Below are 19,868 nucleotides of genomic sequence, written 5' to 3'. Positions count from 1 at the left end.
GCAACCTTCGGAAGTGAATTCCACTTTGTGACCTCGCTTCACAATTTGGCTCACAGACAACAAGTTGGCTGAGATATTTGGAATATAAATCACTTCACTTGCTTTTATTGTGTCTGATTTATTATTGACTGACACAGGAATAAAAGTCTCTCCAATAGCAATAGCTTTCATTTTTTCGTTATTTGCTGCGTAAATCTCGGTGGTACATGGACGTGCATTGCCTTCAAGCCAATCTTGATGAGAAGTCATATGCGCGGATGCGCACGAGTCCAAATACCATGCCTGGGAATCGGAGGCATCAACGGCACAGCAAGCAAGGAAAGTTTTCTTTTGTTGGTCAAAATTTTGCGTCGACTTCTTGTTCTTATTTTTGCAGTATTTGCTGATGTGTCCATAGCCATTGCAGTTGAAACATCGAGTCTTTTCCATACTCACTGAGTTCGGTGGACGATTCCGTCGTCTGTTCCAAGGCTTCATCATCAAAGCAGTTTCTGGCTCACGGTTACTACTTTTGTTTGAAATCTCCTGAAGGAGCTTTGTTTTAATTGAATCCCCCGTGATAGGGACTCCCGAACTCTCCAAACCCATTATCATTGGTTTGTACTCGTCTGGCAAACCAGCAAGTAGAAGAGTACCTACCCACTCATCTCCAACGTTGAACTTGAGAGCGTTTAGTTTGTGTGCAGTCGTCACAATTTTGTTGACGTATTCGTCGACTGAAGCATAATCAACCAAACGGGTTGTTATTAAACTTCTGAGAAGACTTACTCTCCGAGTCAAACCGGAATCCTCGAATGCTTGCTGCAACTTATCCCATGCATCCTTAGCAGTTTGTGCATCCTGGATATGCATATAATTCATGGGATCGACGGCGAGAATTATTTTTGATTTTGCTTTTATTATCTTCTGAGCATCCTTTTCGGTTCCCTCAACACATTGCCACAGCTCTTCGTGTTCCAAGTATGCCTGCATAGCAAACTTCCACGTGCTGTAATTTTCTCGGCCAGTGAGTTTTTCGATGGACGGCATGGCGTTCGACGACATGATGCGGCTGATACAAACCAGAAAATATTCTTAAAAGAAAACAATATTAATACTTTCCAACGAGTATTCCTGGGCCCATAACCTGAAGGGATTTGATAAAAATCCAAGGAATAAATGATGAAATTAAACGCTTTTACTTTTAATTATAAAATACTTTTAATTAAATATAAAATAAAAGAGAGAAGTCTGGAACAATCCAAAAGCGAGAAGCGCCAAAAAAGAAAGAAACAATTCAAAATGGAAGAATACTAAAAGGTGTGTTTATATAAAAGAAATACAAGGTATGTTCAGATAATAGATACAGAACTGAATCTTAAGGTTGATTTGCAGTTCATAATTTCAACATACTTAACCTAAAAAATCATTCTTGTTTTGGTTTCGGTGGTGTATGGTGTTCGGCTGTGGCTTCATTCGCGACGAATTAAAAACTCTCATGTGAAAGAAACGTCAAAATCGACGAATATTCGTTCATTCGTTGGTCGTTGGTCGTGCTCATGTAAGTACTATTCACATGAGCACGACCAACGACCAACGAATGAACGAATATTCGTCGATTTTGACGTTTCTTTCACATGAGAGACAATTTTGTAAAAATAATTTGGTAGTAACGAATTGCCGTGTGGTTGCTACGAACTATCAAACTCTATTCGCGTTCCACATACCATCCACACTGCAACGAATAAATTGTTTGCGCTAAACTCACCTCAAATTTATACCACTCTTGTTTTGTTTGTTGAAAAGGGTAATTATAAATTGACAATTCGTCGCTGTCTGCGAATAGAAATTAAGCTCATGAGAAGGAAAGTCAAAATATGCGAACATCCATAGTTCGCAGTTTGTAGCTCATGTGCAAGATTTTACATTTCTTCAATGTTTTGTGTTCAGTATTGCCATACTTGATTTTTTTTGTTGGGGATTTCTTTGATTTTTTTTAAATTTTATTTTTAATTTATTCATACGTTTTGAGAAAACTTCAGTGAATTTTAAGATAAAAAATTGTAATGTATTTTAGTGTACAAATCCTATACTGCGCCAAGCAAAGGGTTTGCAGGAATGCAGCATGCCACTCACATACCTTGCGGTCAGTACTCGGTACTATCAACTACAACTTTTTAGGAGTTTTCAATGGGTAAAGAAGAAGAGGAGAGGTTTTTAGATGGAAAAAAGAGAGTATGAGAAGCGGGGGATCGAGGAGATAGAGGAATTTCACAACAGGAATGTGGTTCGCAAATTTTTATCAAAAGGTAAAAAAAAACCTCCCAAGGTTAGCAGCCACGAACCGAAGCCTGTAAGGACGATCAGGGGAACATCGTAGTAGAACCTCAGTCTATATTGAGAATATGGGAAGACCACTTCTCCAAATTATATAATGGCGATGACAAACCGAATTCCGCTGTAGGGGACATAGAAAAACTCAACCTAGGTGACGCAGATAAACAATTCCGCCTACCCTACCTGGACGAAGTGAAGTGAAAACAAAGCCAAACAAAGCTGCTGGAGCCAACGGCATCGCTGCAGAACTATTTAAAGCAGCCTGTGAGCGATGACTTGATAGGGAGCATGTACCAACTCATCTGTAAAATATGGTCGGAAAAAAGCATGCCTGACGAGTGGAATCTCAGCCAAGTTTGAACAATACATATGAACGAAGACCCTCTAAATTGCGCCAACTACAGAGGCATAACATTGCATATAAGATCCTCTCTGCCGTATTATGTGAACATCTGAAGCAGTTCGTCAACAACCCGATAGGTTCTTATCAGTGTAGCTTCAGACCAGGAAAGTCCGCTATCGACTAAATATTCATACTACGGCATATCTTGGAAAAAACCCAGAAACTTCAAATCGATACCCAGGATTTCTCTATCGATTTTAAAGCCACGTATGACATCATCTATAGGGAAGAGTTCTACATAGCAATATTTAGTTTTGGCATCCCTGTCAAAATTATCCGTTTGTGCAGAATGACGATGGAGAATGCACGCTGCTCTATCAAGGTCGGAAAAGATCTCACCGATGCATTTCATTTTGAAAAAGGTTTTAGACAAGGCGATGCGCTGTCATACGACTTCTTCAATATCGTTCTGGATATTGTGCAAAACTCAACCGTCAACACTAGAGGCACATTCTTCCAAAGGTCCATTTAATAACTCGGATACGCAGATGATATTTACATAATTGGAAGATCAAAGTGTGATGTCAGTGCTGTGTTTTAGAACACTGAACAAGGACGTGTTAGACAAAAGAGCAATACTTTGAGGTAATTGAGGGCTTTGTCTACTTAGGCACTTAGGAAGAAGAACTATTGCAAATCGCTGCTTCTTTGGACTCAGAAGGCAATTCAGTAGTAAAGTCCTCTCCACATCTAAAATCACCATCTAAAAAACACTCATCATCACGGTTCTAATTTATGGCGCAGAGTCCTGGACCCTGTCAAAGAAAGATGAGAGCGTCTTAGGATGCTTCGAGAGAAAAATTCTTTTGGTCCCGTCTGCATAGATGGAGAACGGAAGAGAAAATATAACGATATACAGTGACACTGACACCTAGTTAAAATAATGAAAGTCCAATGGCTTAGACGCCTTGGCCATGTAGAGCGGTGGACTTTAGGGCCACCTTAAGTAAGGGAGAATCACCCGAAACACGTTTACTCGATTTTAAAATATAAAAACAATAGTTGTGAAGTTCATTTATAAATAAATAATATTTTTAATAAGGAAAAACATATATTTGTGATTTATTTTTAAAAACAAATTTATCATCATATAACAAAAACTGGAGACAATAACCAAATATAATATTTTTCTGTAAAGTCTTGTGAATAATAAAAAACTTTTGAAAATGTATCTATTCCATTGTCAAAGCAGACAAATATTGTTAAAAAAGTATGGAAATAAGGGCACCACATTTCAAAGCTAACTTTATATTTATAAGTGAAATTTACCTACAAAATGTTCAGTAACATTTGTCATTAAAATTGTGTGAAATTGTAACACAAATCAGCGGAATGATTCCAGTTACTTTTAAGCAAGAAAATCTACTGTTCAGGAAATTTAATGAAAAAAAATTGTTTTTTCGATTTTCAATCAATCAGTACATAATTTTCATTTCTAATTCTATGGAAAAACAGTCAAACATCCATTCAAAAAAATTCCATATCATAATTTACTGAGTCAATTTAACTATAGTACTTCATCTTATAATATCCATAAGAACAGGTTTAATATCTTCTTAATTTGTTAATCGAGATATTGTCAAGTGGGACGTAGTAATGTAAGGGAATAAAAAGTTATAGATTCTCAAAATGTTGTAAGAGTGTTTAAAAAAAAAATTATAACAACTATAAATTGGATTTACATGCATTATGTACAAAAACAGAGAGAAGGGTAAATACTATGTAAAAACCTGAAAGTGGGAGAGAATACAACAGTTGTATCTCTTTTAACTTCCTATAATATACTATATCTACCTTTTTGATAGAACACTTGCAATAAGTTTTATGGAAAATGTAATGATTTAAATTCAGATTCTTCCAATAAACTTCCTACGCTTTTAAGGTCCTTTTAGTGTTCTTTTAACGTAGTGGTTACACTGTTGCAGATGAAGATGCTATGATTTTTTTCTTCACTGTAATCAAATATATATGATTGGTATTGAAAAATTCATTTTATTTATTTATTTATTTATTGAAATAATTTACAAACTTAATTTATAAATTATTTTTAGAAAGGCATCAGGGTATCCAGACCATATGATGCCGTCTCTTAACTATTTACATGTTTACATTTAATTCAAATTAATAAATTCATATATGATTATTTGTACTATAATCCGATTTCCTATAACGTACATTTTTGAAGACTTCGATATTTTGTATCTCCTCTCTCTAGCTAACCAGTGTTATTTTAATATTTTGCATCCTCTTTGTCTGCAGACTTCGAAGTGCAGATGTAAATCGACCATAAGCTTTGGTTGCTCGATGTATTTTATGAGGCTTGCTGATTTTTAAATTGGGTGGTCTGGTTATTAATTGTTTTCATGAACATGCTTTTATTATATTGTTCGCGATCTTATACAGCAAAGCAGTATTCACATGAGCGCGACCCAACAAACGACGAATGAATTAAAAAATATTTGTTCATATACGTTTGAAGACCTATTTCCACACAAATTCTTAACAAAACGATAGCAATATAGTTTGTATTTGATTTATGATGCATACTTTTACTTTTCAATATCATAGAATAATAAATTTTAGAAAACAAATTTATTCGTCGCGAAAAAACTGTAGTTGATACGAACTGTCTAACTTTATTCGCGTTCCACATTATCCACACTCGCTACGAATAAAATAATCGCGTGTACTTAACCTAAAAAAACCATTCTTGTTTTGGTTTCGGTGGTGAATGGTGTTTGGTTGTGGCTTCTTGTCAAGCTTCATTCGTGACGAATTAAAAACTCTCATGTGAAAGAAGAAATGTCAAAATCGACGAAAATTCGTTCATTCGTTGTTCGTGCTCATGTGAATAGTGCTTAAAAGGTGGAAATATTGGGGTTTTCAAAACACAAATATCTTCTGGTTTTTTCTGTCATTTCATTGTAAATAAATTGATTTATGTTTTATTTAATATTAAATCTGGAGCTGGATTTTTCGTCAGACTTACCCCACTTTGCAAGAATAGTAAAATAATTAAGAAAAATATTTAAATGGAAATTTGACAGCTATACCGCACTTGTCAATTCCTATCTAGTTTAATGCGCCACGAATAAAAAAATCAATTCTTGACGGAAATCTGAATTTAACGATGGAAACCCCCATTAGCCTGTACAAATTAAGTGGTGAAAGTGAAATGTCATTTTCTACGATAATATTGAATTCGATATTCGGGCGATAGTTTATTCTTTTCGTATCTATCGATTTTTGTAGTATCGATATTATCGATAGACTATCGATGTTTAACCAACACTATTGCGTAGTTTAGAATTTTAGATTTATGTTCATGTTGGATTGGTTTATCTTTACTGAAGTGGAGTGATGTGCTAGAAAAAAGAAGCTTGACTAAATTGTTTTTAACGCAAAATAAAAAGAAATATTGAAATCTATTAAAACCGAAGGTAGTTTAAATAATACGAAATTTTATTTTGTTTTGGTTCCTGGTATAATATCTTGGCGGGTCTTGTGCAATTTTGCGTTTCTTGCTGTGATATCATTTTTGCCGTCGTCGTCTTCGTTGTCTTGGGGCAATCATTAATCTTTTTGGATTTGTTCTCTTTTTTTCTGTATTTGGATATCATAAAACAAGAGAAAAACATTTAAAAACTGAATTTCCCAGTGCACTCGAATGTTTTTCATTTTGTAGACATTTTAGTTTTCAAAGAATTGTGTTGATTTTCTGTGAGTTTCCTCAGTCTCAGTCTGTGTTATGGAAGGGAGGCAAAGGAAAGTGCTCGTGGTTGTGCCGAAAATAAACATTGATTTCTTGTTTGCTTTCAATCGATTTAAATTTTGTGTTCTCAAAATAAAGGAGTTACTTGTAGTGTTTTTTTTTTTTTCAAATAGTGCATAGTATCATATTTACTCCTAAGTTGGGCCTTTGGGATGTGTAGATTCTTCCGGTAGGAAAAATCTTCCCATCCATGTCGTTTGTAACTAGTTGTTTATTTATTACAAATTTTACTTTTGCACCACTTATGCTGCTGGTGCTGCACCACGAACCCTCTTCTCTCGATAAACCGTTTCTACTGTGTTGTTTAGTTTGTTCGTCCTCTCAATCTTTATAAATAAAAAATAGTTATACTGAAACTGAACGCCATGAGACTCTTGCTAGAAATCGCGTAGTGCAATTCAAGATAAATTGATGAAAACATAAAATTTGTTTTCCTTTTTCTACTGTTTGTATTGTATTGTATTTCTTATGTTGATTGTTGTGAGTTTTTCTTTTTAAAGGAACTGCGTTTGCCCTTTTGCTTAATGCTACCATAGAGTGAAGTTAAAAAATTAAACCTAGCCAAGTTAAAAATTGAAAATTCTTTAATATTTTAGAAGTTTAGAGTCAGTTTCCATATTGCCCAGCTACTTGCGGGCCTGACCTAATATTGAAAAAACGGAATACGTACCATTCAATTTAAAAACAGGTGAGAATTTTTTAAAAGGTATTCTTTATTTAATTTTTAAGTAAAAACAAAACAAATTTATTCAAAAATTGTTCTGATTATTATTTTAGTAGAAAAGTGAGATAGGTATTTAGTTTTTGTTTTAATTGAAGCATTTTTTTTTTTTACTCAAAGAATTCTAAAGGGGGGTTGTTTGCTAGTTTTGATTATAAAAAGGGCTAAGCTAATTTACTGGGTACAATAAACGTAGGTACATATGAATAGGTAGATAGGTTAGCTTTATATAGGTAGTTTACCCTTCTTTGCTAACAATCATCGTCATCCTTTTCATGTTGTTGGATATGGGGGCAGACTTGTTTCCGTAAGTATTGAGAGTTGGTCACGTACACCACATACAGGGTGCAATTCAAACATGGAATAGACTTCGGAATATAGGTATCACCTAACTCTACATACTTACAGAAGCTACCTATATTTTTATGTGTATATTTATTTATTGTTGCGGTTGCTTAAGTAAAACAATATTATTACATTGTCTTTGCTATATTTTTCTTTATTAGAAATTAAGTTAAATAGCTGGGTTTAATAATAAGAAAGAAAAAAGAAAAAAACGAAACGAAACAAAACAAAAAAAAAATCCTTAGAAAATAGGTTCCTACCAAGAAAGAAAGTTCTACAAAATCATCCGTTCTTGTTTTTTTTTTTAATTAAAACAACTATAAAACATATTTCGCCTTCATTAAAAATATTAGCAATGTAGGTACTTATTATTGTCAGATTGTTACTTTATTTTAAATGCATTTAATTTTTGTTTAGTTGAGAAAGTTTTATTCTTTCCCAGGTATTTTGAAAGTCTAATAACTATTTTGTACGGAAGAAAACAAATCTAAAGTTATGTGTTATATATAGAAAAAATAAATAATTGAGTAGTTGCGAGTTTTAATTTCCTCAGCATGCCATACAAGAAACAATTACAAAGAGGGTTGGTTGTGCAACATATTTTATGTTTTACATCACGGTAATAATTTTGATTGATTTTTATATATTTTTTAAGCATTATATATACAAGCTCAGACATTTTGTTTTAATTCAGCCGAAAATTGTTTAACATTAGGTCAAAATTAAACGATAAGTAGATGAGATGAGCATGTTCGCTTTGTTTTTCTTAAGAGGAACGTTTGCATAACATATGTACATATATATTTTTTACATTTACGAATTTATTTCAATTGAAAGTGCGAAAGATAGGTAGAATTTTAATATAACAACAATCATGACTCTAAAAATGCTATGGTAACCCCCAAAAACTTTATGCTGAACTCAAAGAGCTCGATTTTCCTCCCAATATGGAATTCAATTTAGTTAAGGTTTATATTTATTTTTAACTGGAATATGTTGGTAGTTTTTTGAAATCATTTAGAACTTGGTTTTTTGAAAGCAACTCAAATCTGAAGGTGTTTTTTAAAATGACGGATTCTTGTAGGATGTACTTGTACTTACATTATTTTTTAATACCTTTACTGAGTTAATATTATTATGTATCCTAAATAATTTTGAATACCTCAAAATATTGTTCTGATTTACTTGGTCAGTGGCGACGACCATGTTTGTCTTTCTATATCAGGAACAGAAAAATCAAAGAACCCTGTATTTTGTCTCTGGTTGTTGTAGTTAAGCGCTGAAATGTTTTAAGTAAATTCCATATTGAATAAGATTTTTTTTTAAATTTTTTTTTTTCAATAGAAATCGTGTTTTGCTTTAAAAATCGTAAAGAAAAAAACCTAAAATGCCTGAAAATAAATAACTTACTTTGTAAAAGATCGGGAGAGAAATAACATACAAGGAACTAGAAATGGCATCAATTAACAATACCAGCCGTATTTCAACTAATCCTAACTGTTCACCACCACAATTGACATCGCGTCCACCTGCATCAGCCTATTCGATTCAATGGCCTCCAACAGCAACATCTCTTTCAGCAGCGGATAATTCGCCACCGTTGACGGTGGGTAGTCCAGCTAAAGGTCATGAGTTCTTAGGTGGTGTAGGAGGAGGACATAACAATCGAAGTAAGTCCTACCAGCCTCACTCTTCAACATTTTCGCAAAACAAAAATCAAGAATATGAATTTTTAAAGCCACCCGAGTGTCCCATATTTCGCCCGAACGAAGATGAATTTAAAAATCCTCTTACTTATATAAGCAAGATTCGTCCGATTGCTGAGCGATATGGTATTGCCAAGATATTGCCACCAAAAACGTGGACACCGCCGTTTACTGTTGACGTGGATAAACTTAAGTTTACTCCTCGGGTACAGCGATTAAACGAACTGGAAGCCAAAACTCGTGTGAAGTTGAATTTTCTTGATCAAATAGCAAAGTTTTGGGAACTTCAAGGATCTTCCCTTAAGATTCCAATGGTTGAACGAAAGGCACTTGATTTGTATTCATTACATCGCATTGTTCAAGAAGAAGGTGGCTTGGAACAGGCAACAAAGGAACGAAAGTGGTCAAAGGTGGCACATCGGATGCAATACCCACCAGGAAAGAGCATTGGAGCCATTCTTAAAGGTCACTACGAACGAATTCTTCATCCATTCGATATATACACGTCAGGGAAGGTAATAGATATTAAATTGGAGTCGGAGAGTGATGACAAAGACTATAAGCCACACGGTATCGTATCGCGCCAACAAATAACTCCACCTAACGAAACAACTGCTCGACGATCGAAACGATTTGCCAACATGAATGCCAGCAAGGAATCAGCCTGCGGCTTGGGTACAATTTCGGCACATATTAAGCCAGAAATTGAAGAAGACAAGAAGTCAGTGAAAGCATTAACCGGAGGAGCGCGGACCGGTCGAGGAAGGTTCGTACGGCCGGCCACTCCGGCAATGTTGATCCATAATGATCCCCTGGCAAAATACATTTGTCACATCTGCAATCGAGGTGATGTTGAGGAAGCTATGTTACTCTGCGACGGTTGCGATGACAGTTACCATACATTCTGTTTGCTTCCACCGTTACATGATATTCCAAAAGGAGATTGGCGTTGTCCAAGATGTGTGGTTGAGGAAGTCAGTAAGCCAACAGAGGCTTTTGGATTTGAACAAGCCCAACGGGAATACACTTTACAGCAATTTGGCGAAATGGCTGATCAATTTAAAGCCGACTATTTCCATCGGCCGGTGCACCTGGTGCCAACAGATTTAGTGGAACGTGAATTTTGGCGCATTGTCTCGTCCATTGATGAAGATGTTACTGTTGAATATGGTGCGGATTTGCACACAATGGATCATGGATCTGGATTTCCAACAAAAAGTTCTTTATTCTTACTGCCAGGTGATCAAGAATACGCAGAATCTAGCTGGAATTTGAACAATCTTCCTCTTCTGGAAGATTCGATCCTGGGTCACATCAACGCTGATATAAGTGGCATGAAAGTTCCCTGGATGTATGTAGGAATGTGTTTTGCCACCTTTTGTTGGCACAACGAAGACCACTGGTCGTACTCAATCAATTATTTACATTGGGGTGAGCCGAAAACTTGGTACGGTGTACCTGGCTGTAAAGCTGAAACGTTTGAAAAAACTATGAAAAGCGCCGCGCCGGAGCTTTTTGCTTCGCAGCCTGATCTCCTGCATCAGCTGGTCACAATTATGAATCCAAATATTCTGATGAATAGTGGCGTACCGGTTTATCGAACAGATCAACACGCCGGAGAGTTTGTTATAACTTTTCCTCGTGCATATCATGCTGGTTTTAATCAGGGTTACAATTTTGCTGAGGCCGTAAATTTTGCTCCTGCCGATTGGCTTAAAATGGGTCGTGATTGCATCAATCATTATTCGATGTTGCGGCGATTTTGTGTCTTCTCACACGATGAACTTGTTTGTAAAATGGCACTCGAACCAGATAAACTTAACTTTGCCATAGCCACAGCATGCTACATTGATATGGTTAAAATGGTAGATTCGGAAAAAAAATTGCGGAAAAGCTTGCTGGAGTGGGGTGTCACCAAAGCAGAACGTGAAGCCTTTGAGCTGATACCTGACGACGAACGCCAATGTGAAGTTTGCAAAACAACATGTTTTCTTTCGGCAGTAGCTTGTAAATGTACAAAACAAATAGTTTGCCTTCGTCACTACACGGAGCTTTGCGACTGCAAGCCGGAAAATCATTCATTGCAATATCGCTACACTCTGGATGAAATGCCTCTTATGCTCAAAAAGCTTCAAGTAAAGGCCCACAGCTTTGAAGTTTGGCTAACTAAGTGTCGCGATGTAATTGATCCACCCAAACCAGGCAGTAAAATAGCGTTAGAGGATTTGCAGGAACTCGTGCAAGAAGCCGATCGCAAAAAATATCCCAGTTCGCTATTGATAGACCGTCTCAATTCTGCAGTCCTGGAAGCTGAGAAATGTGTAACGGTTATTCAACAGTTAGACATAAATAAAGTTCGTACGCGGACTCGTCATTCTAATGATTCTACAAAATATAAATTGACAATGGATGAGCTTGAGCTATTTGTCGAAGAAATCGATAATCTTTGTTGTGTCATCAAAGAAGGTCAGAGCGTTCGCGAGTTATTGGATTTCGGTAAGAGTTTTGTTACATCCGCCGATGCCTTGCTTGCAAAAAAAATCAACAAAGTCGAAGAGAAGGCGATCGAAAAGCTAATCGATGAAGGACAATTGTTGTGCATTGAATTGCACGAGCTGAAAAATCTTCGCATACGGTTCGAACAAGTAACATGGTATAATAAGTCACGTCGATATCGCAATTCCAGCTCGAAACTACAATTAACAGATGTAAATCGCCTTATTCAAGACGGACAGAAACTTATCCCAGACCCTGTACTAGAAAAGGAAATCGGCACACTACAGGGTATTGTGCTGTCGGCCGAAGCTTGGGAAAAGGCAGCAAAATCCTGCTTTCAAACGAACACCCAAAGCGATTTAGCGGAAATCGAACTTATTCTCGAGGCAGCCGAAAAAATTGCAATAGAGTTACCTTCAAAGCAGGCTCTCAAAGAAGCTTTGAAGAAATCTAGAGATTGGCTAGTCGCTGTGGAAAACCTCCAAAAGAATGAACACTATCCATATTATCACACTCTTGAAACGGTGGTTTGTCGTGGAATAAATATACCATTGAAACTAGAAGAATTAGATCGTATGAAGAAACACCTTGACGCAGCACGCGAATGGAAAGAAAAAACAGCGAAGGCTTTTCTTCGTAAACACACCCGGTTCACTTTGCTCGAAGTTTTATCGCCACGTACAAGTGCCCTTATGACAGGTAACACTAGCCAATGCAATCTTCCCAAGAGAATACCCCCCGAAGAGCAATTCACCGAAGATCTAAGTCCTGCGCAAATGGTGGATGCATTTAAAAAAGCTGAAGAAAAAGAAATAAGCGAAATGCGGGAGTTGAGACGTTTCAATTTGAAGACAGCCGCTAATCCAAATGGTGACAGGAAATATTGTTTCTGCAAAGGCAAGTGCACAGGACAAATGTATTTGTGCCAGTTGTGTGCCGATTGGTTTCACAAGGAATGTGTGCCCAAAGTTCATTGGAAAGATGGTTTGATTGTTACTCAAAATGGACAACCAGTGATGACTTGCAAATATTTGTGCCCATCTTGCATGAGGTCACGTCGACCACGATTGGAGGCAATTCTTTCGTTATTGGTATCGTTGCAACGACTGCCCATACGCTTGCCCGAAGGCGAGGCTTTGCAATGTTTGACTGAGCGTGCAATGAATTGGCAAGATCGTGCACGTCAAGCCTTTGTTATGGAAGATGTTGCTGCTGGCTTGGCTTATTTGAATAGTGTTCGCCAGAAAAAGGTGGAAGCAGCTAAAAATGATTTGGTGACGGAGGAGAAAAAAGTTAAGTCGATGAAGCTGCCTGATGCTGGAGTTAGTGGTGAACCAGCTACAGACGGCGATCTCACGGAATCGGACATAGCAAATGATGATAGTTGTGGCGAAGAATTTTCCAATATTATTTTTCCACGTAGCGAAGGTGAAGAGGAAAATCAACAACAACAGACAGAGATTGACAAGGAATCAATGCTAATGGCATCGGTCCTAGCTAGTGACGAGTCGCGAACTAACGATCTTCCAACATTCGATGGTAATTTTCTGGAGTCCAACAAATCAACAACGGGAGGAAGGTTTGTATACATTTACATTTGTATTTTTGCATTTAATAATTTACATTTTGTTGTAGTGAAATCGAACATGCGTATTCAGTTCCGTCTTTAAACGGGCAATCTGAAGTCAATGCAAACAACAGCCCTAGCAACAAAGTGCACACACCCTCTCAACCCAATCCTGTTGAGCTCAAAAAAACTACACTCGAGATTCTGGAGAGCTTAATGTTGGAAGGTGATTTGTTGGAAGTATCGTTGGATGAAACGAATCACATATGGAAACTTCTCAATTTAGCAAAGTCACAAAATGCTGTCTCAACAACTTCAACAGCTTTCATGCAATCAAATGTAAGAGAATATATTTTTTTTGGACAATAAATTTTTTCTTACATTCGATTTTAACAGCAAAAGAAGCGAGAATCAAAGGAATTCGGTGGTCAGTCAACGATGGTAAGAGCGTTCAAAAAACGCCAAATGCTTGATGGAGCATCAACAACTCCACCAGTTAAACGATTATGGAAAAGTAAGTGTTGGTTGATTCATGCAACAACAACAACAAAAAAATTATGGATTGCATTTATTTATTTTGATTAGGTTCAGAAAGTAATCGTAAAGCAATAGGAAAACGTGATAAAAAAATTAAAGAGATCGCTATAGAGTCTGGAAGGGAAACATCAGACAAAGTGACTGATTCAGAAATATCAAACGGTAGCAGTATTAAACCATCTTCAGCCACAGCAATCACAGGAAATGTACGAAAACGGAAGCGAGCAGGTGGTAGTGGAAAATCATCGACTAGACATGATATTTCAATTTTGAACGCTACATCAGATGACGATGAAGAATGTCGTGCTCAAAATTGTCACAGGCCTTCAGGTAAAAATGAATTGATTTTCTTTAGTCTTAAGGAAAAACTTCAATGATAGTGTTGATAAAAGTGTTTAGATTTCGTACAGTACATTGCTTTTATTTTATGATTTAAATTTGAAGTGGATCTTTGTTCAGCTCAAGGCGATGTATTTTTTGAAATTCTGTTGGAAAAAAGTTTCTTAACCCGAAAAAGCTTTAATCATTAAATTATTACTCTTATTTCTGTTTTATTTGTTTTATTCAATCTAGGTCGAGAAGTAGATTGGGTTCAATGTGATGGAGGTTGCAACGAATGGTTCCATATGTTCTGCGTTGGATTAGATCGAAAACAAATAAAGCCCGACGATGACTATATTTGTAAACGTTGCATGAAATCCAATTCAGAAAATAATTCGTCTAATCCTACCGCTGTAATCGCTTCAGTACCCACTAATCAGCCTCCTTCGATTATTGAAGCTTCCATATCATCGTTTGTTGAGAAATCAAATAGCATCGATACCATCTCCCCAACAGCTGATTTAACACTTCTCCAAACAACATCAGTTATAACAACCTTTTCTTCAACTCTTTCACCAACAAGTACAAAAGCTCATAAAGAAAACGTGAGTTAAATGATTTATTAGTTTTATTTTATTAAAAAGGTCAAAGGAATAAACTAGGCTAAATTCGAAAAGAATCCCACGGTCGAAAACCAAAAAAAAATGTAACTTTCTTAAGATTAAGCAAAGTTTTGCACGCGTTGATGTATGTATGATAAGTTATGTTGTAATTTAATTTAACATTTTATATAGTAAGTAAAAAATAAGTAACCAGTAAATAATAATGCGGCCGTATTTAAAACTAAAAACACCAACAATAAGGTGTTAAAGTATTAAAATAAAAAGAATATAATGAAATTAATATGTAAAAATGTTTATTTAGTTTAATTCAAACATTATGTTAGGACTTTAGTTTAAACAAAAGGTCAACAAATTAACTCAAAATATGTATGTACATCATAGGGGTAGCAATTGTGTGTTCAATCGATTTGGATGTAATTTTTAAACTAAAACGTAGTAAATGATATTTTTTGAGGATACATTTTTGGAAAATTAATAAAACATGGAACCATTTTTATATTTGGTTCTTTTTTTTAATGAAAGTCATTACCAAACCAGAATACAATATTAATAAAAGCTTTGCTATTGGTAGTTTAAAAATAGCTTTTATATAATTGTGCACATTGTAAACAGAAAATGAATACGACTATAAATTATTATTTGCAAACAAAATTTGTTTGATTTAGTTTTATACTTAGAGAAATTAATTTAATATATGGTGATCCAAACATAATGCAAAATTTAATTGTAAACGAAACAAAAGATTTTCAGAAAATTACTTTAATTTTAATCTTGTTATAGAAAGATTATTTAAGCTTGAAATTTGATAATTTGGCAAAAAAGTCGTGGTAATAATAGCTCCAAACTTATGTCATCATGACATGAGACAATACGTCAATTGCATATCTCGCGAAAAAAGATCAATTGTTTCATCTATTCTTTTACAAGTGACACAGTGGTGTTAGAAACGTACCAGATGAAGATCCCCAACATCTGGCCCTAAAAAGTTGTGACTCACAATTGGCATCGAGCATTATGGTTGGACGACCCTTTATATAATACAAAATGAGATTTTGTGTTTAAAAATACCATGACGCTTTTGTTATGAAGAGGTGTTTTTTTTAGAGCTGGTAGCTTTTTAAATCTATCCTACCCTTCAGTACTCGATCCGTCTGGATGATGGGCAGTGTAACAAATGTTTCATAATTTTTTAGGAAACACTGCACTTGATATTTTAAAGCATTTGGTAGAGTTTGACATAAGTCTCTTATCGAAAATGAGTGCCTTCGGTTTTTAAGAACCCTCCTTCCTCGCATTCGAAATTGGATTGATTTATTGACAAACAGAAAATAAATGCTTGTGTTCGTCTCCGACACTCTTTTTCATTGTTATTAATTCAACTTTAAATCTACTAACTGTTTCGCTGACGATAGTACCCTCAGCTTTTTATTATCGCTTATGGATTCACAACCTTGCTATTTAGATGTGGATAGCTGACGCGCTTCGCCGAAAATGTCTCGATGTGATTTTGTTCCCCCTTCGGATCTGGCTTTTATCTACAAGCTTAAGTATAAATCCTAGCTCTGGGATACTGCTTTTGCAACTTAAGTCTTTTCTTGTGTATTGAACGTAGACAATTCAAGTTAATTATACTCAATGATACTCGTGCCTCCAGGAATGCACATCAGTATACCCTCGAGTCCGTACTTCAAGAGCATATAAATGCTTTATTATACTCTATCTCTCCCAGTTGTCACTGGGACTGACCTTACAGCCAACGTGCACCGCCACCTCCTCTCAAGCTCTCTCCCTTTCCTAATGCTAACACTGTGTCCTGGCATGATAAGGGTACCATAAATCCCCTTGAGTGTACACTTATTATAAAAGAAACAAATTAGTTTTTCTATATAAACTTTGTTTATCCTTTGTTAAAATATTTAAAATAATTAAATAAATTTTCCCGAAATCAACGCTAGTTTTTTTTTTTGCTCCATGAAATTCAACAATTTTGTAAATTGGTGTAAAATGTTAGGAAAGTTGTAAACTAAATGCGAAGTTCTATTTGAAAGATATCATTTGCATTGTTTTGATCTCAATACAGAAAAAATAATAAAACTAAAACAAATACAAAAATTAAAACCATTATATAATGTGGCATATTTATTTGTAAAAAAATGTAAATAACAAGACTCAAATATGAACATACTTTAGTATAAGAATATACAAATATTTAAACACATTTTACTATATAACAAAAGTTATTTTCGTTTGCAAATAATTAATAAAATATTAATTATATATATACATTCACTTACATTACAAGGCTTTGACAACAAAAAAAATGGAAGAAAATAATATGTATATAAGAGTTAAATATAAAATGATTTTTATAATATTTATAAATATATAAATAATAAATATCATTTATATACAGTACACATATACATATATTCATACATGTATACATGCATGTATGTATATTAGATTAATTCAATTTAAACTAAAATGTCTTCAATTTTTAATGCAACTACATATCATTATGGTTAGAGTTTAGAATAATAATACTCCTTTCCATATTTAAGCATTTTCCACACAAATTTAGCTTTCGTTGCAGAACATAAGATCTTGTTATATTCATGGGTTTGACTTAATGGCCTTTAAAAAAGTAAAAGAGGTTTGGACATATTTTCTATTTTAGTGAAAATTTTTATCATAAGACAACGCAATATTTATAAAATTGATCCAAAACCCCTGCACTCCCATCAAATTTGTATGAAAGTAGTAAAAAGCTACATTCGACCTCTAACGGTCAATTTAAAAAGCTGAAATTTGAACAGAAGTATAATTTTACCAAGCTCTTACCAAAATGCTAGTTTCTTCAAAAATGGGAGATATTTTGTTTTTTTTTTTTTGTATCAGTGTAATGTATGTAAATACACACATACAGTGTTGGAAAAAATAATAGAAACAATCTTCGCCAACTCTCCATACTATTTGGAAAATACACATCAAATTGTTAAAATAAAGGAAATAATTATAAACAATTTAAGAAGTAATTAGCACGAATAAGAATGGTATTGTGTTCTTTTGGTAGAGTTGTTTAATGGTTAAAGTTATTGTTAATCCTTAAATATATGGTCGTTGCACCTTTATTTTTGGCAACAGAATCGCATCTTGCACTATGTAAGCAACCATAGATATTTTTATACTCCCACACACATTTTAAATTGCAGGAGAAGATTGTTTCTATTATTTTTTATCACTTTACATTAATTAAGGATGAATACATTTTAGAAATAGAAAAGTAGTTTTTAATAAAACAAAATTCAACGTCTTGAATATAAATTATATATGTACATATATGAAAACATATATATTTACATTATATATAATATGACATAGTAAATTTATTTTATTTTATTTTTTAAAATAAACAATTTAATCATAATGACATCTTCGTGTTTTATTGCTTTCAGAAATGATTTTTTTCCTTGTTTGTATTGTGTAGTACCCGTGACATGATGGTAAGTGCGTTGGACTGTCATGCCAGAGGTCTTGGGTTCGATCTCTGCCTATGCCACCCAATGTTTTTTTTTCACGAGTACTGCCTCTTGCGAGGGATTGACGAACTCTCCAAGAGTAATTCTTGTCATAAAAAATGCTTTCTCAAATTTGCCGTTCGGATTCGGCTTTAAACTGTAGGCCACTTCCATCCCTGACAACAGTGCTCGCACACAGGAATGGAATAGTTCTCAAAGGGACTGTTTATTTAATTATGTTTATATTGTACTATAGTTGGATTTCTTTAAATTTAAGTTAAAATGTTTTTATTTAATATAGGACATTTTAAACAATAGAAATTCCTGTTCTTAAGGAGCGTTAAAGAAATAAAATGCATGACTGGATCACACGAACTTGCTCTTGTTCGCAAAGAGTCTTTAAAAATGTTTCCTGCATTTTAAGATTTAAAAATGTATCTGCATCTTTTTTAAGTTTATTTTTAGACTGTTTAGAGCGGAAATAATAATTGAAATCATTATTTCCTGAGAAAACTTTAAAAAAAGTTGAAGTAATACAAAAATTCATTTGTTTTATTTAAAAAAAAGCTAAATTAAGAAACAAAATTTTAGTGAAAATTTAATAAAAATCCGGATTTGGTATTTTTGACCAAAAAAAAGAATTATTATTATTTTTTATTTAGTCTTACAAACATCAAAAAAAAACTCCTAACGCGAATCGGTCAATCTAACCAAAGGTTTCGGTTGTAGAGGACAGGACTGACGGAATCGAAGGTCCCACTTTCTTCGACTTCTCTGTTTTCGTAATTTTATGTTACAACAAACGTGAATAGGCCACAAACTAATAACAATTAGTACTATATAGAATAAAGAATTAATTTTTAAGTTTGAGTCGTCTGATTGGATTGTTGGAGAAAATGTGAAAGGCATTTTACTGTCCTGTTTATAGACATACTTATGTATTTGCAGACGTACTTTTGAGTACACATAATTTAGGTACAAGAATACATGACATTAACGACTCGAAACCCAACAGCTTTGTAAATACAATATAAAAGATTTTTACTGCAGTTGCGTAAGCAACAAAAGGTTCTGAATTACAATTTCTAAATTTTACCTCATAAAATCTTTTTAGGTTTGATTTGATCCAAGCTAAGAAAAAGAGTAGAAAACCAAGAGCTTTAAGTTGGTCAAAAGCTTTAAAATAGTCAATGCATATACGCAGTCAATTATTAAAAAATTAAAATATTGTGCCGATGCGTTTGAAAATGCGAGGAGATTTGTCACGGTTTATCTTTTTTTACAAATCCGTGTTACTGTTTGGAAATGAGATCTCTTACTAAAAAATTCTACATTCTCACAACCAACTTGTTCAAAAAGTTTTGCAATGGACCTGTCGTTTGTTATGTCCACCTTGTTTGAATATTGGTGTAAGAAAATACTTCTTTCATTAACCGATAAATTATCCTGTTTTTAGCAAAGTTTGAATATCAACGTAAGGCACTAAAGCATTTGTACATTTTCATCGCAATGGGCTGAGCAGTCATAATTCAACACGGACAGA

The 19,868-nt window shown here is 34.5% G+C and overlaps 1 protein-coding gene across 2 annotated transcripts; it reads left to right on the top strand.

The window, feature by feature from the left end:
- Window positions 1-6,035: 6,035 nt before the first annotated feature.
- Window positions 6,036-18,239, top strand: LOC129953161 (lysine-specific demethylase 5-like). 2 transcript variants are annotated; one of them, XM_056065997.1, is made up of 6 exons: window positions 6,036-6,159; window positions 8,902-13,338; window positions 13,395-13,665; window positions 13,723-13,840; window positions 13,912-14,193; window positions 14,437-18,239. In XM_056065997.1, exons 2-6 carry the CDS (start codon window positions 9,011-9,013, stop codon window positions 14,796-14,798), a joined length of 5,361 nt encoding a protein of 1,786 aa, XP_055921972.1. In that variant the 5' UTR covers window positions 6,036-6,159; window positions 8,902-9,010; the 3' UTR covers window positions 14,799-18,239. The 2 variants fall into 2 exon arrangements, with proteins under 2 accessions (XP_055921972.1, XP_055921971.1); XM_056065996.1 differs by lacking the exon at window positions 6,036-6,159 and adding an exon at window positions 6,222-7,179.
- Window positions 18,240-19,868: the final 1,629 nt, after the last annotated feature.

This window comes from Eupeodes corollae, chromosome X (assembly GCF_945859685.1).
Source record: "Eupeodes corollae chromosome X, idEupCoro1.1, whole genome shotgun sequence".
NCBI classification, from domain to species: Eukaryota; Metazoa; Arthropoda; class Insecta; order Diptera; family Syrphidae; genus Eupeodes; species Eupeodes corollae.
Note: the sequence above shows the minus strand (reverse complement) of the source record. Positions and strands in the feature narration are given on the sequence as shown.

Coding starts and splice junctions, on each gene's coding strand:
- LOC129953161 (XM_056065997.1), top strand. CDS start 9,011: ATGGCATCAATTAACAATACCAGCCGTATTTCAACTAATCCTAACTGT. Junction 13,666..13,722: donor CAGCTTTCATGCAATCAAAT/GTAAGAGAATAT, acceptor CGATTTTAACAG/CAAAAGAAGCGAGAATCAAA. Junction 13,841..13,911: donor AGTTAAACGATTATGGAAAA/GTAAGTGTTGGT, acceptor TATTTTGATTAG/GTTCAGAAAGTAATCGTAAA.